Source organism: Elgaria multicarinata, chromosome 17, assembly GCF_023053635.1.
Source record: "Elgaria multicarinata webbii isolate HBS135686 ecotype San Diego chromosome 17, rElgMul1.1.pri, whole genome shotgun sequence".
NCBI classification, from domain to species: domain Eukaryota; kingdom Metazoa; phylum Chordata; class Lepidosauria; order Squamata; family Anguidae; genus Elgaria; species Elgaria multicarinata.
In genome coordinates, this window is record NC_086187.1 from 715,743 (window position 1) to 742,450 (window position 26,708).

General features: G+C 48.8%; 1 protein-coding gene across 1 annotated transcript in view; it reads left to right on the forward strand.

Annotated features, from left to right (window-relative positions):
* LOC134410237 (maestro heat-like repeat family member 5) overlaps nucleotides 1-15,645 on the forward strand; it is a 142,641-nt gene extending 126,996 nt beyond the window's left edge. Inside the window, exons 29-34 of the mRNA XM_063143408.1 lie at nucleotides 1,902-2,078; nucleotides 4,100-4,255; nucleotides 5,988-6,110; nucleotides 9,140-9,242; nucleotides 14,744-14,818; nucleotides 15,548-15,645. Coding sequence (XP_062999478.1) covers nucleotides 1,902-2,078; nucleotides 4,100-4,255; nucleotides 5,988-6,110; nucleotides 9,140-9,242; nucleotides 14,744-14,818; nucleotides 15,548-15,645 — 732 coding nt within the window. The remainder of the gene's footprint in view (nucleotides 1-1,901; nucleotides 2,079-4,099; nucleotides 4,256-5,987; nucleotides 6,111-9,139; nucleotides 9,243-14,743; nucleotides 14,819-15,547) is intronic.
* Nucleotides 15,646-26,708: the final 11,063 nt, after the last annotated feature.

A 26,708-nucleotide genomic window follows, 5' to 3' on the forward strand; every position in this document is an offset into this window, starting at 1 on the left:
TAAGTTTTCAGGAGGCGTTTAAAAGACGTTACGTTTTCCGCCACCCAAACCGCATGAGGGAGGGTTTTCCGGAGGGTGGGTGGGGGCCGCCACTGAGAAGGCTTCATGGCGGCCTCTTGTTTGTTTCGGAATGGCTGGCAGGGCCTCCTCTGAGGACCGTAGTTGTCATCCAGGTGCATACCAGGGAAGGCCGTCTGCTAGGTATGCTGGTGCCTTGTATGTGGCTCGGTAGCTAACAGGCAGCCAGTGTACCAACCATAGTTGGCCATGGATGCTCCGGGCCACCGAGGCCTCCAGTGACAAAGATGGATCCAGGAGCACCCCCGAACGATGTTCCTGCTCCTTCAGAGGGAGTGCAACCCTGTCCCAAACAGGCGGACAGCCCAATTCCTGGACCTGGGAACTGTCCTGTTGGGATTCTGCTTCCGTTTACTGGCCACCGTCCAGGCTCCCCCCTCCCCCGCACTCCCCCTTCTTCATATTTTCCCCATCAATGTTTTCAGGCCCCCTTACCTGCTGAACAGCCATCGAGGTGGTATACAATTTTTAAGAATTCAACCTTAAAGCAATAAAAACAAGAACAGTAAATACATTAAAACCTTTAAAACTACATATTTAAAGAGGATCTGGGCTGGACAGCCCCTCCAATAGAGGACAGACCTCTGCTAAGTAGGGTACATGGGCCACCCTGTCCAACAGCAACAGGGAAGGGGTCACCCTCCCTCACCCAGTGTCAACTGGACCACCCTTCCCCTCCCTCCCGCTGCCTCTTCCTTACTGCCAGGCACTGGGCACCCTCCTCAGGGCGATTCCATTTCCTTTCGTTTTGTGCTTATAGTGTAAAGAGCGCTTTGTGTGCAGTGGCAACGTATAAATGCTTCTTTTCAAGAATAAGGCTGCAATCCTGTGTACACGTAACCCTATTGGACTCCTTTTGACTTACTTCTGAGTAGACATGTGTAGGATGGAACTGTAAAACAATGCTTTTGTGGTGGAGTGGGGTGGGCTTGAGCGTTCATGACGCGTGGTTTGAAAAGCCACATAAATGCTGATTTTTCGAAGGAAACGTGACACCTGCTGTGGGGCAGGAAGGAGCAGCGGGCGGCTTCTAGCTGTTCTTCACAGGGGTGGGGTGGGATGGGGGGCATTGTACCTCCTTCTCCAATGACCAGCAGATGATGAGGCCTTTTGGAAGACGCCTCTGTCCTCCACTCCCCTTTCATAAGAACGTAAGAAGAGCCCTGATGCTGGATCAGACCAAGGGTCCATCTAGTCCAGCACTCTGTTCGCCTCGAATACTGGAGGTAGCACACAACCATCAGGGCTAGTAGCAATGGATAGCCTTTGTCTCCTGGAATTTATCCAACCCCCTTTTCAAGCCATCCAAATTGGTGGCCATCACTACATCTTGTGGTAGTGAGTTCCACAATTTGACGATGCGCTGTGTGAAGAAGTCCTTCCTTTTATTGGTCCTGGATCTCCCACCAATCGGTTTCATGGGATGACCCCTTTGGGTTCAAGTATTTTGAGAGAGGGAGAAAAAGGTCTCCCTGTCCACATTCTCCACACCATGCATAATTTTGTACACCTCTATCAGGTGTACACCTCTATTTTGTACACCTCAGCCTTCTTTTTCCCAAGCTAAACAATCCCAGCTGATGTAACTCCCCTCATAGGGAAGATGCTCCAGCCCCTTCATCATTTCAGTTGCCCTTTTCTGCCCTTTTTCCAGCTCTATAATACCCATTTTTAGGGGTGGTGACCAGAGCTGCACACGGTGTTCTAAGTGTGGTCACACCATAGATTTGAATAAGGGCAGTTCTGATACTGGCCATTGTATTCTCCATTCCTTTCCTTATCATGCCTAACATGGAGTTTGCCTTTCCCTCATGCTTGCTCAGGTCAAGCTTCTCCGAGAAGAGCTCCCAACCCTGATCGACTCCATGTTCAGCGGGCCTAAAAAGCACATCCTCGAGGGACTGGGAGCTATCATGACCGCAATCTATAAGATGGATGGCCAGGGGATTGGGCCTCTCTGCGTGGACCTGGCTATGAATGTTCGCTCATTCTTTGAGGATGTGAGTTCCGGTTCTTCGGAATAAGGGCTCTCTCGAGGGCATCAGAAGCTCCCGCTGGGTCATCCAGGGCCGCGGGCCACTTCTCACACCAGCCCCCTTACTGCCTCTGATACTGGAGGCAGCATAGCGTCCCCAGCACCAAGCCATGCTGTGGAGAGAGAGCTCTTCCCTTCTTAATCTCCATCTGACATCAAAAGCACACCAAAGTCAGGGTGCCACCAATGAAAAGCCCCTTTCTCTACTCACAGTGAGCACAGTGCTCAGACACGGACCAGTGGCCAGGGCAGTGGTCTACCTATTGGGCAAGACCTGTCCCCTTGCCTGGTCCCCGTCAGTAACAGACCCCCACTGCGTTTGGCCCCAAAGACAGCTTCCTGGCAAACAGCTTCCCAAGGCAGCCCCATGTACAATGCAATGCACTAAGTCACATGGGATGCTAGCAGGGCATTGACTCCACAGCGCACACCCAGCTCTGAGATGGATTGGGGCCCTAGCATCAGACTGAAGGCCGCGTCCCGGGAGGAAAGCTTGCAGGCGCTTGGTATGTTTAGCCAGGAGAAGAGGCTCCAGGGTTTGCCGCCTGCAAATGTTTGAAAGGCTGTCATGTAGATGATGATGGAGCAAATTTGTTTTCTGTTGCTCCCCAAGGCAGGATCTGAATTACAAGAGAGGGGTTAGAAATGGCCACCTGCTGAGGAATCACAGAATTGTGGGGTTGGAAGGTCACCACAGGGATCATCTAGCCCAACCCTCTTCAATGTGCAGGAAAACCGTTTAAACCATCCCAGAGAGGCGGCTGTCCAGCCTCTTCTTAGAAACCTGCAGAGATGGAGAAGCCACCACCTCCGTAGTTAGACTATTCCACTGTTGTACAGATCTTGCTGTCAGGAAGTTTCCCCTTATATTGAATCAAAATCTAGGCGGCTGTATCTTATACCCGTTATTTTGGGTCCTAATTTCTGTGGCCGTGGAAGGTAGTTCTTGACCATCTTCCCTGTGGCGCGCTTTGATGCGCCTGAACACTGCTCACACGTCTCCCCTCAGTCTCCTTTTGTCCAGACTGAACGTCCCCAGTTCTTTCAGCCTGTCCTGAAGTCCCTGCATCACCTTTGTTGCCCTCCTCTGAACCTGAACAAGCGGCATGCTGCAGCTACTGGTATTCAGCATCAACGGCAGGAGCTGGACTAGACGGTCCGTGGGATTCTCTGACATGCGCAATTTCAAACGCTGTTGGTGGGGGAAGTGGTGGTGGGGAGCTGCAGTTCATGCCTTTAGGTTTTAGGCAGAGGCTCCTGGATTGGCAGAGAATGAAAAAACAGAGTGTGCTCGGCTCCCCCTTACTCCAAGCCTGCCAGGGGCTTCACCTAGACTTTCAATATCATGGATGAGAGCAGAGAGCCCCCTGCCCCCCACCCCACGCACACACTTTCGTCCGTGTTCCTTCCAAAGCACAGAAGAGCCTTCCCCTCATTCTCTGGCCGTGTGCTATCACCAAAGTAACCAAGCTGAATTCCATGCACTGTGACCTATATTAGCCAAATGTCACATGCAGAGGTGAGGAGGGGTTGCTTCCCCTCCTACACCCAGATTCAGTCAAAATTCAGTCAAAACTCCGGGCTATTAGGAAACACAGAGGGGTCCAGCAAGGCCACCGGAAGAATATTGTTCTGCAACAAGAACGGCTGAAGACAGCTCTTGCCCTGGCTTCCGGAGGGAAGGGCCGATCCGGCACTGGGTCCGTGGCCCAGGCACACCTCGCTCCGTGCAAGTGGTGTGGAACTCCTGCCTAGCACCGTCTTGTAGGGCAGGCAGGGTTTCCCTGACCGGAAATGGTGAGGTCGGCAGGCAGAGGGTACGTTTGGGCCATGGCCTGGAAGCAGCCTTCCCGGCCAGCAAGCGTGAACCTGTCCCAGCGAAGGGCTCGTGGGAGGGCCTGCGCCAGGCCATCCCGCAGCGGTGCTCCTGTGCGCTTTACCTCACGTGGATTTCAGAGGTGCTTGTGGGGGGGGTGTCGTCCCCAGGAAAGCGCCAGCGTGCGTGCAATGGCCATCTCGCTGTTCGGGCAGCTGGTGATGAGAGCGAAAGAAGCTGACAAGACCCTCCTGGAGAAGGAAGTTGTGCACAGCCTGCTCCCTTTGCTGCTCCACCTGAAAGACCGGGACGGCACAGTTGTCATGGCAAGTCTAGAGGCCCACGCAGGACAGAGCCAAGCCCCTCCTCAGGCGCATTTCCCCAGCCCATGGCGGGGGTGTTCCGTAGCCCCCTTTTAGAGCACCTACTTTAGGGCCAGCACTTCCACGGCACAGGCTGAATCCCCTACTCAGGCGGTGGAGGGGTGGGTGGGTGGATCACGCCCACCCACCCAGACATCACTGGGCCCCCTGCGGGCACTGCTGCTACACCTGCCTCCCCCACACACACACATTCTGGCAAAGGCCCCTGAGGGAGTGCGGCCAGCGAGCCACGCTTCTTGGAGGGTGAGCCCCCCCTCACAACTCTCTCGCTCTGAGCCCTCCCCCGAAGTGAGTGCTCTGGAGAGGCCGTCTGCCTGATCTGTTCCTCAGGGGCTGTGGCGCATGTCCTCCCCCCCTCCGCATGGCGGTGGGACCGCTTGCGCTGCCCTGCTTTGCACAAGGAAAGACCCGGGTTCAACTGCTGGAGGTCTCTCCGGTGACAGCTGGGGAAGGAAGACCGACTCACACACACACACACACACACAAAATCCCCAGAGAGCGGCCGGTGAGGGCACTGACTGATTTGATGGCATTTATAGCTTGCCTTTTTCCTCTCCCAAGGAATCCAAGCCAGCTCACACTTTAACATTTTATTTTTACATTTTTAGTGCAGTCGACATTTATTTCTAGTTCTGATAAAGGAAAAGGAAAGGAACCTCTCGTGCAAGCACTGAGTCATTGCTGACTCTTGGAGGGACGCCAGCTTTCGCTGACGTTTTCTTGGCAGGCCTTATAGTGGGGTGGTTTGCCGTTGCCTTCCCCGGCCTAAGGGATTTACACTAAAAGACATACACAATACAATAGAAAAGCAATATAAACATAATAAATGGTTCAAAACACCACAATAAAGAAACAATCAAGCAAAGCAGGAAAGCCCCGAGTCACCACGGAGGTTTCCACAACGTGCCACAGTGGTGCTGAGTCGGATGGCCCATGGCTGCCTCTTGGCAAAAGGCGGCTTCCGAGCCTCCCAGCGTGGTGGTGATCCAGGCCACTGCTCCCCGTGGCTCGAACCTCGGGTGGCTTCTGCCTCCCACCTCCCAAACTGAGGACGTTCCCGGACTGGGGAGCCACCACTGAAAAGGCCACTAGCCTTAGTAGCTCCCCATCTCCCGCCATCTGGTGGAGGCTTCTGAGGAGGACCTTGGAGTCCCGGCAGGGGTATGGGAGAGGAGGAGGAAGAGGCGCCACAGTTGCCCTGGCCCTAAGCCCTCAGAGGGAGCCCTGCCGGGGAAGGCCTCTCCCTGCCTAGGCCAGCTGCAGCTCTTCTGCTGCCCCAAGCAGCTGCATTGCTCCAGCCGAAGAGGACCCCCACCCCCACCCCCACCCCGTTCTTTCACAGCAGCTGTCTCCATGCATGTCGCTCAGTTGGAGTCTTCAGCCTGTTCTTGTCCCAAACAAACACCTGGGTTGAGCAAGGAGTGGGATCCCCCCACCCCACCCTTGCTTGAATCCTGCACGAAACAAGCACAGATAGCAGCCCTGGAATTTATTATTATTATTATTATTATTATTATTATTATTATTATTATTATTATTATTATTATATACCGCCCCATAGCCGAAGCTCTCTGGGTGGTTTACAAAGATTAAAACACTGAACGTTAAAACCGATACACAAGTTTTTACACAACCGATACCTCACGCGGTGACCCAGCTTCCCCTTTGCTTGCAGAGATGCAAACTGGCCCTTTTGCATTGTGGCGTCTTCCTTGGATGGGGTCACATGAAGCTGATGTTCTGCAGCCTGGCCTGGGACAACCACCAGAGATGCTTGGTGAAAGTCTGGAAATACCTGGTCAGTGATTGCGTGGGCCGGCAGGCAGGGTTTTTAAAGATACCAAATTATCCATATAGATAAGGTCACGTGGCCACTTATTAATAGCCAGCAAACGGCACATTTATGAATATCAAACATGTGAATCGGATTATAGAGCACTGCTCACCTGGCTCAGCACTGTCACAGTGTTTTTCATGAACCCACTGGAGGGGGATCAGACCAAAGGAAGGGGTCTGTCTAGTCCACTGGGGTGGCCCAGTGGGAAGGGGAAAGGGCCCATCTTCCCTGCTCTGGTCCCGCCCGTACCCTTTGCATCCGGTAGCAGACTCCCTCTGGACCTGCAGGCCCCAATGAGCCATCGTGACTAATAGCTGCCAATGGGCCTGGCCCTCCTCCAATTTCTAGAACCTCCCCTCACACACATACTTTAAAGCCATCCAACCTAAGAGCCACCAATGCCTCATTTGACAGTGGGTTCCATAAATTAATGGCACTCACGCCAATGATGGGCAAACCACGAGTAGCCCACAATGAGTGTCCTGAAGGAAGTCCGTGGCCCAAAGGGGGCTGCCTGGGGGTTTCTGTTGGCTCAATGGACCAGGTTGACAGCTATGGCCAGTAGTGCCACCAACCCTTACAGTTTGGGGTGTGAGAGGAGGGAATCCAGTCCCATGGGCCCCCCTTCTTTTCCCTTGCCCATGAGGCTGGCATGAAAGGATGCAGTGCCCCCACACAGCCTCAGCTCGTGAACAAGGACACGGGCGTGCCTTGCGCTCCACTGGATCGTGACTCAGACTAAGAGATGCTTGTTAGAAGGGGCGGCCTCTGTCCATCCCCTCTTTTAAATCCCCTGCCACAGGGGAGGGCAACCGCTGGACCTCAGCCTGCAATCAGGCCTCTGGCAGCAGCAGCCTGACCCTTCCCTGGCAGTCCACAGAAGGGAGGGGGAGAGGGAAGGTCAGAGAGGGGATGGGTTGATCCCCTCCCCTTCAGCTCTGGCCCTGAGCAGCAGCAGCAGCAGCAGCAGCAGCAACATGTCTGCCAGGGAACATGGCCCTCAACCTCAAAAGGGCTGCCTGCCCCATCCCTGCCCTTCAATGGAAGCAGCGGCAGCAGCAGCACACGAGAACCAAAGCAGGTTCAACCAATGCAGGCGTCCCCGTCACTCACAGGCCTCCGGATGGATGGATGAACAGACCCTGGCTGTGACTCCGTCATGGGCCCATGGAAGCGCCGTCGATCTGCTGGCATTGGGAATTCAAGTGTGACTATGCAGGGGGAAATAGCACCATGTAACGAAAGCACTGAAAAGAGACAAGCTCTGGTGCTTCAGAAATCATATAAAAGTTGTTTTATTGGTTAATATCCAAATGTGTTCTGCTCCATGTTTCGGACTAGTTGTCCTTCGTCAGGAGCTATAACAATTTTTAAAATATACAAGTTAAAATCGAAACAGGAACAACACTCGAAAATTAAATTGCATTCCTTTAACAAAACTATGTAAGTCTCAACTGTTCTTACATTCACATTTGCTGTCAACAAAAGTACAATAAGAAATTCCAGAATAGTACACAAAATATTCCTAGACGTTTTGCCTTGTCAGTACCACAGAATAGATATTACAGTTTGTTATTGCCAATAACTAAATATTTCTATCCCAAGGACAGGTTTTTTTGTTTGCAACCTCAAGCTCCCACCAGGATTTCCCGGGGGAGGGGGGGAGCAATGCCCAATCAGGTAGCATAGGTAAGCTCAAAGCCTAGCTGGCAGATTCCTGCCAGTCTCCAGTTGTCTGTATTGCTGTGTGTTTGGAAGTCAGTCTAAATGGCCTCTAAGCAACCCCTGCTTGCTCCTCAGCTGCTCAACAGATCTCTTTGCAAGACAAAAGCCGCGCTCCTTTTGTGTCAGGTTCAGCTTTCCCCAGATTCATTTCCTCTTCTCTCCCTCAGGCCTTATGGGATAAAAGGTTGCCCATTTAGGAATTACAGGGTGTGTGTGTGTTTGCCTTTTAAATATGTCTGATATATATATATAATGTACAGCACCATGTTTATTGATGGAGCTAATAATAATATACACATAATGGCCCGATCCAGCTACTATTAAACAATTTTAGCTACCTAAACTTGTGCATGTTTACTTAGAAGTGATTTCCAGATTGCTCACTGGGACTTACTTAATTATAAAGAATCTCTTTAAATCAACACAGTACGTCTTGACTAATGAGTCAAAAGCATATTACATGTCAGTCATTTTCAGTCTACTAAGCACAGGTTGCAGTTAAACCTCAAAAAAACCAAGATTATGGCAACCAGCTTGATTGATAACTGGCAAATAGAGGGAGAAAACGTGGAGGCAGTGACAGACTTTGTGTTTCTGGGTGCAAAGATTACTGCAGACGCTGACTGCAGCCAGGAAATCAGAAGATTTCTTGGGAGGAGAGCAATGGCAAATATTGTTAAAATAGTTAAGAGCAGAGACACCACACTGACAACAAAGGTCCGCATAGTTAAAGCAATGGCATTCCCCGTAGTAACCTATGGCTGCGAGAGCTGGACCATAAGGAAAGTTGAGCGGAGGAAGATACCAGTCCATACTCCAGGAAATAAAGCCAGACGGCTCACTTGAGGGAATGGTATTAAAGGCAAAACTGAAGTACTTTGGCCACATAATGAGAAGACAGGATACCCTGGAGAAGAGGCTGATGCTAGGGAAAGTGGAAGGCAAAAGGAAGAGGGGCCGACCAAGGGCAAGATGGAGGGATGATATTCTGGAGGTGACAGACTTGACCTTGGGGGAGCTGGGGGTGGCGACGGCTGACAGAAAGATCTGGCGTGGGCTGGTCCATGAAGTCACGAAGAGTCGGAAGCGACTGAACGAATGAACAAAAAGCACAGGAAGAGGGTCTTGATGGCATCTGATATTCTTGCATTGGGTCATGGGGAAAAACGTTTGAAGAACACTGGTCTATGGTTTAGAACAATGGATGGTGGCCAAGGCATCCAACATCCATTGGAAACATACGCCTGCCTTTTCTTTCTCTGCAGATGAGGAACAGCCATGACAACATCCACCTCTTCCTATCCCAGGCCTTGGGATACCTCCATCACCCGCAGATAGAGATAAGTCACGCGGCTGCACGGTTCACAGGTAAGCCAAGGGAAATGCCCTCTGCCCCTTCTGCAGAATGGCCTCTGGGATGTCGCTTGTGTGTGGGAGGGGGGCCTCCTCGGGCCACAGAGGGGACACTAGGAAAGCCCCACCCCACCCTACAGCCTCCATTCAAATACTGAATATTCGCTACATATTTTTTGGATGCATGAATAGGCAGCAAACCTTTGCTATTCGACAGGACTTTGAGGCAGCTGTTGGCAGATTTTTCCCCAGTATGATTTATTAAGTTTTGCATCACACTCAATGATTAATTTGATTAATCTGGAAACAGCCCCTCGAATAAGTGCTGGAAATCGAAAATATTTCTATTTTGATGTCAAATTTCAAAGTGGAGATGTTTCAGGTTGGAGTGAAATGTCAACGTCCGAATCTGAATTGTGGAGCTTGCCCATTTCCCCCTGGTGCTATCCCACCCCCCACCCACCCCGCTTCTGTTCAGCTGGAGAGCAGGATCACGTGGGCAGCCATTAAGAAGCAGAGTTGGTGAATTGGTGCTGCGTCAGTCATATGACGCAGCCGCCAGTTCTCAGCCACTGCGGGGCAAATAGACGCAAATGCTCAGTAGCAAAGTTAGGGATTCACCCCGGCTTTTTTCTTCAGAGCGAGGTCACCACGGCCCTTCCACTGTGTGACCTCGCTCCGGCAGGGACCCAGGAGCCGTCTGGGGTGACAGCTGATTGCTCGCTGGAAGCCAAAGACAGCGCGGGGAGGGGGGAGCGGGGGTTCCTGTACCCAGATGACCACCGGACCCCCCCCCCCAAGCAACCTGCATTACATGCCGCCACCCTGCAGCAGCGAAACCACAGGGTTGAGTGGCAGAGCAGGGCCAAAGCAGCACTGTGAAGACCCCCACCCCACCCCCACATCAAGAGAGAGAACACAATGGCCTTAAAGGACAAGACCCTGCTCAGTGATAGATGTGTGAATCCAGCTGAGTGTTTTGGGCTTCCGGAATTAATTTATATGGGCGTTGTGGTCCCTGAAATGTCTCTCAAGCCAAGTAACACAAAGTGGTGCTACAAAATATGCATTTACCGCTCAAATGGTATCAAGGATCTTTGCGATGATGAAACAAGCAAACCACATTATTGTGTACAATGCAATGTGGACAATTAGAAACCTAATAGAAATCGTGGCTGGCACATTCTTTAGTAATATTATTATTATTATTATTATTATTATTATTATTATTATTTATTTATTTATTAATATAGCACCATCAGTGTACATGGTGCTGTACAGAGTAAAACAGTAAATAGCAAGACCCTGCCGCATAGGCTTACAATCTAATAAAATCATAGTAAAACAATAAGGAGGGGAAGAGAATGCCAACAGGTACAGGGTAGGGTAAGCAGGCACAGGGTAGGGTAAAACTAACAGTAGAAAGTAACAGTAGAAGTCTGCACAACATCAAGTTTTAAAAGCTTTAGGAAAAAGAAAAGTTTTTAGTTGAGCTTTAAAAGCTGCGGTTGAACTTGTAGTTCTCAAATGTTCCGGAAGAGCGTTCCAGGTGTAAGGGGCAGCAGAAGAGAATGGACGAAGCCGAGCAAGGGAAGTAGAGGCCCTTGGGCAGGCGAGAAACATGGCATCAGAGGAGCGAAGAGCACGAGCGGGGCAATAGTGTGAGATGAGAGAGGAGAGATAGGAAGGAGCTAGACCGTGAAAAGCTTTGAAGGTCAACAGGAGAAGTTTATATTGGATTCTGAAGTGAATTGGAAGCCAATGAAGAGATTTCAGAAGCGGAGTAACATGGTCGGAGCGGCGAGCCAAGAAGATTATCTTTGCGGCAGAGTGGTGAACAGAAACCAACGGACTGATGTGAGAAGAAGGAAGGCCAGAGAGAAGAAGGTTGCAGTAGTCCAACCGTGAAATAGCCAGTGCATGAACAAGCGTTTTGGCAGAAGAGACAGACAAAAATGATAGAATCCTGGCAATATTATACAGGAAAAATCGACAAGATTTAGCTACTGCCTCAATATGAGGAATAAAGGAGAGCGAGGAGTCGAATATAAAGCCAAGGCTACGAGCTTCCTTGACCGGAGTAAGCGTAACATCATTGACAGTAAGAGAGAATGAGAGATGAGGAGAAGGTTTAGGAGGAAAAACAAGCAATTCAGTCTTTGCCATGTTAAGTTTCAAGCGGCGATGAAGCAGCCAAGCTGAGATATCTGAAAGACATGCCGAGATACGATCGTGAACATCAGGAGAAAGTTCCGGAGATGACAGATATAGTTGTGTATCATCGGTGTACAGATGATATTGGAGGCCATGAGATTGAATAAGCTTGCCCAAGGGCAACATGTATAAGGAAAACAACAACGGTCCAAGCACTGAGCCTTGCGGAACCCCTACTGAAAGGGGAAAGGAGGAAGATGAGCTGCCATTAGTCAACACGCTGAAAGAGCGACCTGCTAGATAGGAGGCAAACCAGTTATAGACAGAGCCACAAAATCCAAGGTCATGAAGGGAATCTAAGAGAAGATCATGATCAACCGTGTCAAAGGCTGCAGTTAGATCAAGGAGAATAAGAACGGAATAATGGCCTTTAGATTTGGCAGTAAGGAGATCATTGGTGATCTTAGTAAGGGCTGTTTCGGTGGAATGCAGAGGACGGAATCCAGATTGAAATGGATCCAAAGCAGAGTTACTAGAAAGAAAGTCAAGACAGCGAGAGTAGACCGCACGCTCCAGGATCTTTGAAACAAACGGCAACAAAGAGACAGGTCGGTAGTTAGACAGAGAGAGCCTATCAAGAGTAGGTTTCTTGAGAATGGGAGAGACTGTAGCATGTTTAAAAGCAGAAGGAAATGAACCAGAGGACAGAGAAAGATTAATAATATGTAGCAAGGAAGGGAGGATAGCAGGAATAAGATTAATAAAGACGCGAGAAGGAATCGGATCACGAGAACAAGTGGAAGGCTTCGAAGAGCGCAGTATTGTAGACAGTTCATCCGCAGAGACCGAAGGAAACGCAGAGAAATTTGCAGGAGGAGCTGACAGATGAGGAACAGGAACTGGAAGAGGAGCAGAGCTGGCCAGATCAGAGCGGATAGTTTGGATTTTAGCATTGAAAAAAGAGGCAAAGTTATTAGCAGAGAAGCGGGGAGAGATGGCGGATTAGGCTTCAGAAGAGAATTGAAGGACGCAAAGAGCCGCTGAGGATGCCTAGCATTTGACTGGATCAGCGTTGAGTAGTACTGCTGTTTGGCCAGTGAGATGGCAGAAGAGAAAGAGGAGAGTACAAATTTGTAATGGACAAAGTCTGCCCGGTCCCTGGTCTTACGCCAAAGGCGTTCAGCTGCCCGGGAACAAGAGCGAAGGTAGCGGAGGGAAGAGGTGAGCCACGGTTGGGGTTGAGAAGGGCGAACTATCCGAGTTGTAGATGGAGCAAGATTATCAAGAGTTGAAGATAAGGAGGAATTAAAGAAGGAGACAGCTGAGTCCAAGGAGACAGCCGAACAGACAGAAGGAAGGGAGGAGGCTAGAGACTGGGGGAAAGCCTCATAATTGATAGATTGCAAGTCACGACAAGAGCGAGAAGCGGGACGTGAAGGAGGAGGATTATGAGTAATATTGAAAGAAACTAGGTGATGATCTGACAACGGAAAGTGAGCAGTAGAAAAGTCCAACACAGAGCAATTCCGAGTGAGAACAAGACCCAGACAGTGTCCAAGGGAATGTGTGGGTGCATCAGACCAAAGCTTAAGATCATAAGAGGAAGATAATAAGCAAAATCGTAGAGCTGCAGCATCTTGAGGGTCATCCACATGAATATTGAAATCACCCAAGATAAGAGTAGGACAGTTATCAGAGAGGAAAAAGGACAGCCACGAATCAAAATCAGAGATAAATTTTGAGGATGAGCCTGGGGGGCGGTACAGAACTGCAATCCGCAGTCGCAGTGGAGCGAAGAGCCTCACCACATGTACCTCAAAGGAGGAGAAGCAATGTGAAGGTGGAATGGAAAGAGGCTGGAACTGGCACAAACTAGATAATAAAAGACCCACACCACCACCCCGACCCTCTGGTCGACTAGTGTGAGAGAAAGAGAGTCCTCCAAGAGAGAGGGCAGCAGAGATGGCAGTATCATGGGCAGGAAGCCAGGTCTCAGTAAGAGCAAGGAGGTGGAGAGACCTAGAGATAAACAAGTCCTGGATGACAGGGGCCTTAGAAGCAACAGAGCGACAGTTCCATAAGGAACATGAAAAAGGCAGCTGAGAAGAGGGGAGACACCGAATAGGAACTAAGTTGGGAGAGACGAGATTGGAACGAGCCATAAGGAACAGATATGAGGAAAAAAGAACTGAGAGGAGACAATGAGAAGATCGTGACCTGAATCAGAAAGTGGCAGCGACCGGACCGTGGCTGGGGTTTTTCCTCCGGAGTAGAAGATCCGCTTGACCGGCTTCGCGCCCACGGCCGAGAGCCACAGGCCGAGAGCCCTTGTGCTCTCCTCCTTCGGCTCGCGCCTCCAGCAGACTGGAGGCTTGAAGTACCTGAAAAAGGGAGGAACAGAAGCTGCAATTCAAACAGACCAATCACAGTTAGTCAGTGTTGCTCAATGGCTTCTCAGAGAGCTAAGTTGCTTCTCCTCTTCAAGCTGCAAACTGCAGCAGACTGGAGGCTTGAAGTACCTGAAAAGGGGAGGAACAGAAGCTGCAATTCAAACAGACCAATCGCAGTTAGTCAATGTTGCTCAATGGCTTCTCAGAGAGCTAAGTTGCTTCTCCTCGTCAAGCTGCAAACATGCAGCTTGAACTGTTCCTCTCAGCCAACAAAGCGGTCCTCCTTGAGCTCTTACAGTTGCCCTCCTGGCAAGCGTGGGGCACAGAGCGTGGGTCATGGTGTCTGGTGGGCATCTCGTTCTCCCTGGGTCTCTCTGGGGGGCCTTTGACCTTTATAACTTGCACAGGGTCAAGGACCTCACCCTTACTTTCAAGCTTGGTCCTACTATTCTCAGTGTGGTCTAGTATTGACAACAGTAAGACGTGGACGAAAGGCTCCCTGCCCAAGGGATCTCTGCTCCCACCACCCAACCTACCCACTGGTGGCAACCTCCTTACAATGCCAAGCCTGCATCCTGTTGCTCACAGTGCCCTCATAACATGTACACGCAACTAGTCACGGCTGTCACTGATCACTTAGTCAGCCTGTGCAGATCATGAGGAGCACCACTCCTACGAAATACAAGGGCGCGTTGCATTCATGCTGTGTGAGACACAGGTGTTCTGGCCCCGGCCCCGACTTGCTCCCCACTTGCCTCCCTCCCCCACCCCACCAGTGCCTTGTAAAGTGCATCATTCACATGTGCATCGTTGCAGTGTTTATTTGGTAAATGCATAAAAGGCACCTGTGCCCTTGAAACACTGCCTTAAGTTGTGTGTGTGTGTTGTGGGATTGGGGGTGGGTGGGGAATCTGTCTGTTTGCCAGATTATTTGAGTCTGTTATGCTACTCAAGCGGTTCATCCCTGTATAGGTGAGACGCTCAACTATTACAGCTCTGAGCTATCAGAACACCTTGAACAGGAGGACATTTTGTACCTGAAGAAAGGTAAGGGGTCAACCACCTTCCTTTGAACGGTGTGGCCAGCAGGGATGCCACGTTGCCTGCCTGCCTGCCTGCCTGCCTGAGGGGGCCCGCCACTTTTGCCCATTGAGGGCTGTGGGGTGAGAAAGGAGAAACTCTCACAAAGTAGGGTGCTGGCTCTGCCATGTGTGAACCTGAGAGAGTTGTTCGGGAGAGCTGGACGTAGACTTTTTGCTGCTGGAAGGAAAATGTCTAAACGAGGCACCAAAGGTAGCAGAGTATTTCAAGCTGCTGCAGCCTCTCATGGCCCCCTTGGATCGAGGGCCCTCCTTAATCAGGTGGGTCTCCTCTGAGGGAAGGAAGCTGAGCACTGGAGTTAGGCCAAGAAGGCCAAGATGTGGCCCCTGTCCCCCAAAGCCAGGATCATTTCCAAGCCTGCCTGCAAATGGTGGGTTGGGGGGGGGGGCACAGGAGAGCCACAAGACCATCTGGCCTCACGAGCAGCCAGGATGGGCAGACACACCATTGGCCTAGATCCAGGGGTCTCTGCACGAAGGCCCCTGGGACAGAGGTGGACTCAGGCAACTGCAGGGGGTGGGGGCTGGCTCACAAGCCCCACAGCCGCTTCACGCAAGCCCGATGGACTGGTGTAGCTGTCCTGGGAAAGGGAAACAGCCGTGGGATTGGGCTGATCAGGGCTTCCAGGCTCCAAGAGAATCCTCCGGTGTGACCTGACCCACTGCTTTCCCCTAGTTTTCCAGAAGATGAAATCAGGCCCAGATCCCAGCAGGGTGCACTTCGCCAAAACCTACCGCGTGGCTTTGCAGAAGCTGTCCGTGAAACGGAGGTGAGCACCGAAGCCGCACGTTGCGGGGCCTGAGGGCCCAGGCAGTGCCTTAGTCGAGGCCAGAAAAGCTGGCGAGGAAAGTCAGGTTGCTTACCTGTAACTGGAGTTCTTCGAGTGGTCATCTGTGCATTCACACTGATGGGCTCTGCGCCTGCGCGGAGACTGAATCGGGAAACTTCTATAGCCTAGAGTTTTGGCGGGAACCCCTCCCCCTCCTATATATATATATGCTGAGGTTCCCGCCCTAATCCCTCAGTTTCTCGGAGACCGACATTGTGGCCTTCTTTACCGAGAGATGATAGTACTATGAAAGTACATATTAGAAAAACTTTCTCCAATACCTATAAACACATATCTATACACCAAGAGGGGTTGGTGGGTGGGTTGTGTGAATGCGCAGATGACCACTCGAAGAACTCCAGTTACAGGTAAGCAACCTGACGTTCTTCTTCGTGGTCTCAGTGCATCACACGGATGGGCGATTAGCGAGCTAACATGCCTTGGAGGTGGGATGGTGTCTTTAGTGAAGAATTTCTGACAGTACCGCTCGTCCAAAAGTGCAATCCTCTCTAGCACGTACGTCGAGTCGGCAGTGTCTTATGAGAAGGTGGAGGGTTCCGCCCAAGTAGCTGTCCTACACAGTATGGGCAGAGAGACGCCTTTTCCAAAAGCCACTGAGGTCGCCACCGCTCTGGTAGAGTGGGCGTTGACTTGTGATGGCATTGGCAGATTTCCGAGCTTGATAGCCTGTACAACCCAGGCTGCCAGTCTTTGAGAAGTGACAGGTAATCCCTTTGATTTACCTGTGCCTGCTATGAACAGTCTGGGAGATTTCCGGAATGACTCCGTTCTTGCTTTATAAAAAGCGAGAGCTCTACGGACATCTAGGGAATGCAAGGTGCGTTCTAGTTGGGTTGATGGAGACTGGAAGAAAGAGGGTAGGACAATGTCCTGTCCCAAATGGAAGTCTGACACCACCTTAGGGAGAAAGGCTACATCAGGATGTAATACTACCTTGTCCTTATGGAAGGAAGGTAAGGTGGGTCTATTCTCAGAGCTGCGAGTTCCCCAGCCCTTCCAGCTGACGTTATTGCAACTGAAAACGCTACCTTGAAGGACAGGAGTCTAAGGTTCGCTTTTGCCAGTGGCTCAAAAGGTTCCTTTGCAAGGGCATGAAGTACGACTGACAGGCTCCATGTTGGTACTATGGATCGTGATGGGCCTATGGTGTTCGCCAATCCCTTCAGAAAGCTCTTGATAAGTGGATGTGAAGGTATAGTCTTTTTGTCAGCAGAATCTGCATGTGCTGAAATAGCAGCTAAATACACCTTCAAAGAATTAGGCTTAAGGCCGGTCTGGTGTAAGTGATACAAAAACTTTAGGATTTGAGTGACGGAACAGATTAATGGGTCGAAGCCAGCTTGTTTGGCAAATGTGGAGAAACGTTTCCACTTAGCCAGATAGGAGCGACGAGTTGAAAGCTTTCTAGATTCTGTAATGATCCGTTGTATCGGGTCAGGTAATAAGTCTTGGACTACGGCATTATCCTCCATGCTGTTAGTCCCAACGTGTTGGGGTTTGGATGTCTGACCCTCCCCTGATGTATCGTCAGAAGGTCTGGTTGCTGGGGGAGTTGATAGAATGTGTTCTCTGATAGGAGAGGTAGCTTTGTGAACCAAGGTTGGCGTGGCCACCAGGGTGCTACCAGGATACAGTCTGTGTTGTCCTCCTCTATTTTCATGAGAACGTTGGTCATCAGTGGAAAAGGAGGGAACAGATAGAACAGGGTTCCCTTCCATGATATGCTGAAGGCATCTCCTAGAGATCCCCGGCTGATCCCTGCACGGCTGTAAAAAGATCGACATACCGCGTTGTAATTTGTCGCAAAGAGGTCGATTGTCGATGTTCCCCAGTGAGCAAATATCTTCGCTATGATGTCGTGGTGAAGGCTCCACTCGTGGGTTGTCTTGATGGAGCGACTGAGGTGGTCTGCAATGGTATTGTCCTGACTGGCTATATACACTGCTGTTAAGTGTATGCGGTTGGTTATACACCAGTGCCAGATTTTTATGGTTAGGTGCAGGAGGCGGCTGGATCGAGTCCCTCCCTGCTTGTTTAGATAGAAGACGACTGTGGTATTGTCTGACGCCACTGTGATGTATCGGTTCCGCAGGACGGTGATGAAGGATTTTAATGCCCTCTGTACCGCCAGGAGCTCCAGGTAGTTGATGTGGTTCGTCGCCTCCGTTCGGGACCAGTGGGCTTGGATCTTGAGGGATCCACAGTGTGCCCCCCAACCTAGTAGTGATGCGTCTGTTATTACTGTTATGGTTGAATTCGGTTTGCGAAACGTGATTCCGTGCGTTAGATTGTTGTGGTGTTCCCACCACCTCAATGAGTGTTTTATGTGTGGAGGTATCTGGAGTTTGATGTGTTGGTTGTTGGAGTGGGTGTCGTAGACGTTCAGAAACCAGTTCTGCAGGTGCCTCATGTGAAGTCTTGCGAACTGTATGACTGAGGTTGTTGCTGCCATGTCTCCTAACATTTTTTGGATGTTGTGTGCGGTTGTTTTGCGTTGTACTCGATGCTTCTTGGCTAGAGTAGAAAGGCTTTGAGCTCTGTGATTGGGGAGAAAAACCCGGCCCACGTTGGAATCGATGTCTACTCCGATAAAACGGATAATGTGACTGGGGTGGAGAACGGATTTTTCTGTATTGACACAGAGGCCGAGGTCCCTTAGAAGCTGGAGAGTGAGGTTGAGGTGCTCTTTGAGTTGGCGATATGTTTTTGATACCACGAGCCAATCGTCTATATATGGATAGACTTATATTCCTTGTGTTCTCAGATGGGCACATACCACTGCCATACATTTTGTGAATACCCTCGGTGCGGTAGCGAGACTAAAGGGCAAGACTAGGAATTGGAAAGCTTCTTCCCCTATTGCAAAGCGAAGATATTGCTGACTGTCCTCTTGTATAGAGATGTGGAAGTACGCATCTCGTAGGTCTATAGTGACGAACCAGTCTCGTTTGGACAGTAGTGGGGCGATCGTTGTGAGGGTTACCATTCTGAATTTTCGGGGTGTAATGAATCTGTTGACCTCTCTGAGGTCTAAGATGGGTCTAAGGCCTCCATCTTTCTTTGGAACAGTGAAATATCTCGAGTAGAATCCTTTGTCCCGTTCGTGATGGTATAGGGCTCGAATAGCACCTTTTCTTAGTAGGGTATCCACCTCTTGTGAAAGTGCTGGTGATGGTCTCGTGATCTTTATCCCTGAGAAAGGAGGGGGTTTGTCGAATTCTATGCGGTAACCCTGTTGTATAATGCTGAGCACCCACTTGTCTGTGGTGATGGAGTCCCATGCATGATGAAATTTTGAGAGGTGGCCATCGAAGAAGACAGGTTGTTCGCTTTGCAAGTCGTGGGGAGAGTCAAAGGCGCTGCTTCTTTGGGAAGTCTGGTCTTTTGCAGTAAGTGGGGAGCTTACTAGATCCGTAGTTTGTTCTTTTCCCTTGCTGCAATGATGATGACTGTTGTCTGAAATTACGATCCGAGCGGAATCTGTTGGCTGGCTGGTATTGTTGTCGATACCAGGGGCGTTGGTTGGCTGAGCCGGAGTAGGTGGATCATGGAGAAGAATAGGGCCGGAGGCTGAACGGGTCGGCGAGACCTGGACAATTCTAAGGCCATGCTGTGCGTTTGCTTCCGCCATTCTGGGCGTCTCCCTGGTAGTGTTTGATTTCTTTGGGTGTGTCTCGACGGCTCAGAGGGCTTTATCCCACAGTAAGGAGCGTAGCCGATCTGCGCGGTGTTTTCTAGTCTGCCTGGTGAAGGCCATACAATGGTGGCAGGTTTGTACTATATGTCCTTCACCAAGGCACAAGACACATAAAGAGTGTCCGTCGGACGGGGGCAATTTGCTCCCGCAGCGGACACACTTTCGGAACGGGGCCTTAACAGCCATGCGCTAAGGCCAAGCGATCAAGGATCGCAACAATAAAAATACGCGAAGAAAAATAAGGATGCAAATAGAAAGAAGAAGTATAAGCTGATAGACAGTAGAGAGGAAAAAAACAATAACGAAGATATATATTATTTTCTTTTTACAAACTCTAAGCGCTGCAAAGCAGGGAAGTCCCTAAGTTGAGTCTACCACAATGGCGGTCAACGAAGAATTGAGGGATTAGGGCGGGAACCTCAGCATATATATATAGGAGGGGAAGGGGTTCCCGCCAAAACTCTAGGCTATAGAAGTTTCCCGATTCAGTCTCCGCGCAGGCGCAGAGCGCATCAGTGTGATGCACAGAGACCACGAAGAAGAAATGCGGGGTACCCTCATGAACCCGCAGGGGTGTACGTGCGATGATGACCCAGGAGGCCTGAGCCTGGCAGACCCTGGCCCCAAAGCTGGAGGGCCCAGGGCAAGGCGAGGTGGAAAGGTGGCCGGTCTCAGCTCAACTGGAGAACAGGGGGATCACGAGGCAGTAGCAGCAGCTCCAGGCCGGGCTGGGGTAGGCGCCTGCGAAGAGAAGCCGGAGAAAACATTGGTGCTGCTTGGCCTGGAGGCCAGCCGGATCGTCCCCCCCCCCCCACCAAGGCATCAGTGCGGAGGGGGCTGAAGGGATGTCTTTCTGCTCCCGCAGGCTGATTGAAGCCGGAGACAAGGATGCTCAAGTGACTGACAGCTGCCCTGAAGGTGAGACGTTCGGGGCGCCCCCTCCCACTGTGAGCCCCCTGCCCTCCGGGAGGGGAGCCCTCTTTCCCCTCCCCACGGCCCATCCATCCAGGGCTTGCTGTCACCAGAGATGTCGCTCTGATTGCAGAAATTGTCATCGAGGGAGGGGGGACACCTCTTCTTTTTTTTTTTTTTTTTTGAATATTTTTATTATTGAAACAACAAACACAAATCAAAATCACTTAATACAAGATATTATCATACCTTACTATCATATATTCAATATTAACCTATTAAACATAATATAATAAACATAACAGTGCTCCCCCCACCTCGGGATCTCATTCTTGTTTCCAAAAACTCATAGTTTCATCTGTTGGTGGAACCCCCCTTCCTTTAGAAAATACAAACTCCAGGAACTTTTTCCATATACTCTCAAAATCATTCGTTTTTACTATGCCTCTTTGCATTTTTATATTACATGTCAATTTATCGTTTATAGCAATGTCCCACACTTCTTTATACCATTCTTCAATACAATAATCTCCTGTAATTTTCCAATTCCTAGTTACTATCAACCTCGCAGCTGTCAGTAGGTTCGTTATCAATTCTTTCATTTCTTTATTACATTTAGGATCATCATGCAGTGAGAGTAATGCAATCCTTGGTGTAACTTCTACTTTAAATCCCACAATCTGTTCAATCTCATAAAACACCATCTTCCATAACTTTTGCACATATATACAATCCCACCACATATGTAAATACGTTCCCTTTTCTCCACAACCCCTCCAACAATCTGCTGAAAGCTGTTTATTAATCTTATTTAATCTAACCGGAGTTAAGTACCACCTCCATACAAGTTTATAGTAATTCTCCTTTATTCTTACTGACATATTTCTCAACACTCTCTGTCTCCATAGTCCATCCCACCTCTGTTGTCCTATTTGTATCTTCAAATCAGTCTCCCAAACCATTTTCCCAGCACTATCCAGCCCTCCTTTCTCAACTATTATATATTTGACTCACTAACCCCTTTATCCCTATGTTTTGTCCCTTATCTATTTCTTTTTGTTCAATTAATTCCTCAAATTTCGTCCTCTCTTTACATTCTCCATTTTCTCTTACCCAATTTTTAGTCCATTGTTCTAATTGAAAATAATTTAACCACGTTAATTCCAAATCTCTCAAAACTTATTCCAACCTCTCTCTTGTATTCATCCCCCTTAACCACTCTCCTAATTTCATTTTATTTCTTTCTTTTAAAACTTTGCTTAACCTCATCTTTAAATTTTCAGGAAATTTCTTTAACATTATCACCGGTGTTAAGGGGGAATTACTTGAAAACAATTCCTTTTTATAATTATCCCAAAGTTCCCAATGGAACTTCAGAAATTGGTTATCTAAATCATTAAGCCATTTACCCTTCCCTTTTTGCTTAAAAAACACATTTTGCAATTTCAACTCAATATTCCCTAGCGTATTTTCCTCCATCCATTTCAAATCCCCTACCCCTATAATTGCTTCAACAACATGTCTTAACCTATTAGCTAGATAGTAGTACTCAAGGTTTGGGAGACCCAGTCCGCCTCTCTTTTGGCTTAAATACCATTTGCTTTTATTAATCCTTGATCTCTTCCCTTCATTGCAGTAATTATTTATAAGATTCTGCCATCTTTTTAATTCTATCACTGAAATTCTTATTGGTAACATTCTAAAGAAAAAATTAATCTTAGGTAAAATTAAAGCTATTCTTCCAAACCAGGAAAGATTCAGTTTCTTATACCTCTTTAACTCTTCCTCTAATTCTTTTTTCAATCCATTTAAATTCTCACTTCCCAAATCTTCTAAATTTTTTGTAATCTTAACACCCAAATATTTAATTTTCTCTTTGCTTTTCAAAACTGAAGCCTTCCCTTCCCACTCCCTTTCTTCCTTTTTAGTATAGTTGAATAACATCAAATCCGATTTTGCCCAGTTTATCCTTAACCCCGTAACTTCCTCAAAATCATTCAACTGCTGTTTAATTCTTTCCATTTTACCTAAAGGATCTCTGATAGTCATCAATGTATCATCTGCAAACATGTTCAGTTTAATTTTATTACTACTGCCTATCCCCTCTATCTCTTCATCCTCTCTTATTGCGTTTGCCAACAATTCCATCACCAATACAAACAGGACTGGCGAGAGTGGGCATCCTTGTCTTGTCCCTCTAGCTAGTCGTATCTTGTCCGTTATTCCATCATTTACTACCACTACAGCTGTGCTTTTAGAGTATAACTGTTCTATTATTGTTCTAAATTTAGTACCAAATCCCATTTTATTTATAACCAACTTTAAAGTTTGCCAGCTCACACAATCAAAAGCCTTAAATATATCTAACGCTAAAATACCCGCCTTAATCCTTGATTTTTTTTATCCCCTGTATTACACTCAACACTCTACCTATTAATGTGTGCATCTGTCTACCTGCTATAAAACCACATTGATCTTCCCCTACATATTTAGCTATACATTTATTTAACCTTTTAGCCAAAATGCCTGAAAAAATTTTTGCATCTTGGTTTATTAGTGAAATTGGTCTATATGAATCGGGGAGAGTTAGATCCTTATCTGGTTTCGGAATTAAAATTATTATAGAATGCTCCCATGACTCTGGGATCCTCTCCCCCTCCATTATTGCATTATATAATTTCAGCAACTTTGGCACTATTAAGGTTTTAAATTTTTTGTAAAACTCTGGTCCTAAACCATCTGCCCCTGGTGATTTCCCTACTTTAAGCTGGTCTATAACCTCCTCTATTTCACTTTGCGATATTTTATTATCCATTATTTCCTTATGTTCTTTTTCTAATCCTTTCTTCAAAAATTTATCCACATATTCCTCCGTCCTCTTCATTTGGATATCTCTTTTCTTGTATAACTCTTCAAAAAAATCCTGAAAAATTTTTATTTTATCCTTCATCAAATGACAATCATTACCCTGCTTATTTTTTACTAACCCTATCCCATTTTTGGCTTTTTCTTTCTGTGTGAGTTTGGCAAGCATCTTAGAGTTCCTGTTACTATTTTGAAAATATTCCCTTTTCATATAAATTAAATTCCTCTGTACCTCTTCTAAATTAATATTTTCTAATTCCTTTTTTTGTGCCATTAATTCTATTAATTTATGTTTATTCTTAGTTTGCCAATATTCTTTTTCCAGCTTTATTATCTCTTTTTCTAGAGTAGCCTGCCTTGCCTCTTGTTGTCTTTTTAATTTACACGTTTCCCTAATACAGTTCCCCCTAAACACAGCCTTCATGGTATCCCAAACCTCAAGCACCTGTCCCAGGATCCCCCCTTGCGGTGGAGCGGAGCTGAAGGAGCACCTGTAAAGATGTGGAGGGTTCAAAAGGTGTTTTCGGATTGGGGAATCCTCCCCGCCCCCCCAGAAATAGGTTGTTCCTGACTCAGTCACACCTAACGCAGACCCACTGGGAACTGGGATTTCCGTACTTCCCCTTCTCACCGCCACCCCGTGTCTTGGCCACTCGCTCCTGCTCAGCCTCCTCCTCTGCGCACCGTTTTGTCTTCCCCTCCTCCCCGTGAGTCTACTGAAGCAGGGACCGTGAGACGGCTGGGGCCGCAGCACCAGCACCATCGTTGCTATTGATTCAACATATTGTTTTAATTCACCATTGCTGTTTTTTCCATCTACGAGACACCCTATAGCAGACATGCATAATCAGAGCCTTAAGCAGCCAACTGGAGCAGCCGTGGAACCACGCAAAGAAAAAGCCCCCTTCTGTTTGCCACGAGGGAAGAGAGGCCACACCAGAGAAGCACCCTGGAGCTGGATCAGACCCCAGGGAGTCTCTTGAGCGCCACGGAGTGGGGGTGGGCAGCCCACAGGCAGGGCCCCAAGGCCTCTCCTGGCCTATGCGAGGGGCGTTTAAGCTGCTGCTGCTGCTGCTCTTCTTAGGTTTTGGAACTGGACTGTTTTATTTGCATTTTTAAATTTATTGTATGGCATCAGTTCCCTTTTGAGAGCTGCTTTTGGAGGGCTTTGCCAAGAAAGGCAACATAGACATACTGGATCCATCCAGTCCTGCATCCTGTTCAAATAATGGCCAAGCAGACGCCCACAGAAAATGCACAAGCAGGACAGGAGTGCAACAGCATCCTCCCAGCCATGTACCAGAGCAACTGGTGTACAAACTTAGAAATGTACAAAATGATGTACAACGGTATAGAGAATGTGGACAGGGGGACATTCTTCTCCCTTTCTCATAATCCTAGAACCCAGTGGGGTCATTATCCCATAAAGCTGGTTGGTGGGAGATTCTGGACAGAGAAAAGGAAGGACTTCTTCATACAGCACATAGTTAAACTATGGAATTTGCTAGCACAAGATGTGGTTACGGACACCAATTCAGAGGGCTTTACCTAGGGAGGTTGTGGGCTCTCCCACCCTAGAGGCCTTCAAGAGGAAGCTGGACAACCATCTGTCAGGGATGCTTTAGGGTGGATTCCAGCATTGAGCAGGGGGTTGGACTCGATGGCCTTGTAGGCACCTTCCAACTCTGCTGTTCTATGATCCTATGAAAAGAGGATTGGATAAATGCCTGGAGGAGGAGAAGGCTATCCATGGCTACTAGTCCCGATGGCTATGTGCTGCCTCCAGGATCCAAGCCTATGTGTATTAATTGCTGGGGACCATGGGTGGGAGGGTGCTGTTGTCCTCATGCCCCTGCTTGGGAGTTCCTGCCAAAGGGACCCTTGGTCTGATCCAGCATCAAGGCTCTTCCTAACACATAACCCCCTTTCCCAGTGCTGTGCTACATCGTCAGGGCTGGCCAGGGGCCAGGCAACGTGGGCCTCCGTTGCTCACCTCTCACAGCCTGTAAGAAGTCAAGGGAGCCAAAGCTTAAGGCCTACAGGAACATCATTCTGCCCCACATAAACCAGGCCATATTCAGGGGGCCTTTTTGGTGGCGGCAGCCCATCTTTGGAAATCCCTCCCTAAGAAAGAGTCCACTTGGTTATCATTTGGGCACCAGGTAAAATGTTCTTCTCTCTCCCCCACCCCCCCCCCACCCCCAGATTTTAACTGTTCTTCTTCGTGGTCTCTGTGCATCACACAACATTGGGCTCTGCGCCTGCGCGGACTCTCGTCGGGAAAAAACTTCCATAGCTGAGGTGTTTTGGCGGGAACCCCGCCCCCACGCTGCGAGTGCACATGCGCAAAAGAGGGGGTTCCCGCCTATTACCTCAGTTCTCTTTTGACCGCCATTGTGGTGACATCGTTCGGGAAACTCTCTGTAGAAAGTAAAAATAAACAACTGTTAGAGGCGTTTTTTCCTTTTATTCTCTTCTCTTTCTATCATTCTCATATTTCTACTTTATTCTTATATTGTTACTTTTATTATTTTGTGTCTTTCTTTGCTTTCACGGAAAGCAACCGCCCTAAAGGGCGCATGGCCCTCAAGGCCCCTTTCAGAAAATGCAAGAATTGCGGGAGTAAGCTTCCCCGTCTGACGGGCACTCCCTCTGCCTTCTGTGCCTAGGCGAGGCCCACGTCGTGGAAACTTGCCGTTTTTGCCAAGCCTTTTCTAAACAAACACGGCGGCGTAGGTCAGACAGACTTAAAGCTCTCCTTTGGAGCAAAGCTTTACAAGCAGTCGAAAAGCCATCGACATCGAAATCCTGTACTATGGAGCCTGTCCAAAATTCGCCACGTTCTCCATTACTGGCTGACCCACAACAACCAGAATTACCGGCTACACCAGGGAGAGGCATTACGCTCTCGATTGCCAAAAGATTAACAAAGAAGGCAAAAAAGACTAAACATACTACCATGAGTGTGGAGGAGCAAAATAAAAAGAGAAAGAAAAAGTCTCTAAAAAAGAGTGTGCCGAACCCTACTCGGCCGTCTTTTCCTCCTCCGACTCCGGATAGACCGATACCGACGGTCGACACCGTACAACCGCAATCGGTACCGACAGATGAACCTGTGCCACAAACGTTATTGACCGAAGCCGTGACGTCGATGCCGATACCGGCGCAACTTTTAGCGCCTCCTCCACCACCACCTTTACTACTGTCTCCTATACCGACAGTACGGCTTCCTTCGGCGCGGGAGCAAAGACTCACATCGACATCTGAAGGCGGTATCAGAGATCTCTCGCCGACTCCTATACCGCCAAGGCAGATGCAACCGCAAGACAGGCATTATAGGCACGACTCACCAGATTCCATATACTCCACTCATTCCGGAAGACGATATTATCATTATGATCGTTCAGTTCGATCAAGGGATAGATCTTGCTCACCACACTACAGGGATAGAGCAGGTAGAAGCCCACACGGATACCAATATTGGGATCGGGACCCATATTATCGATGGCCGT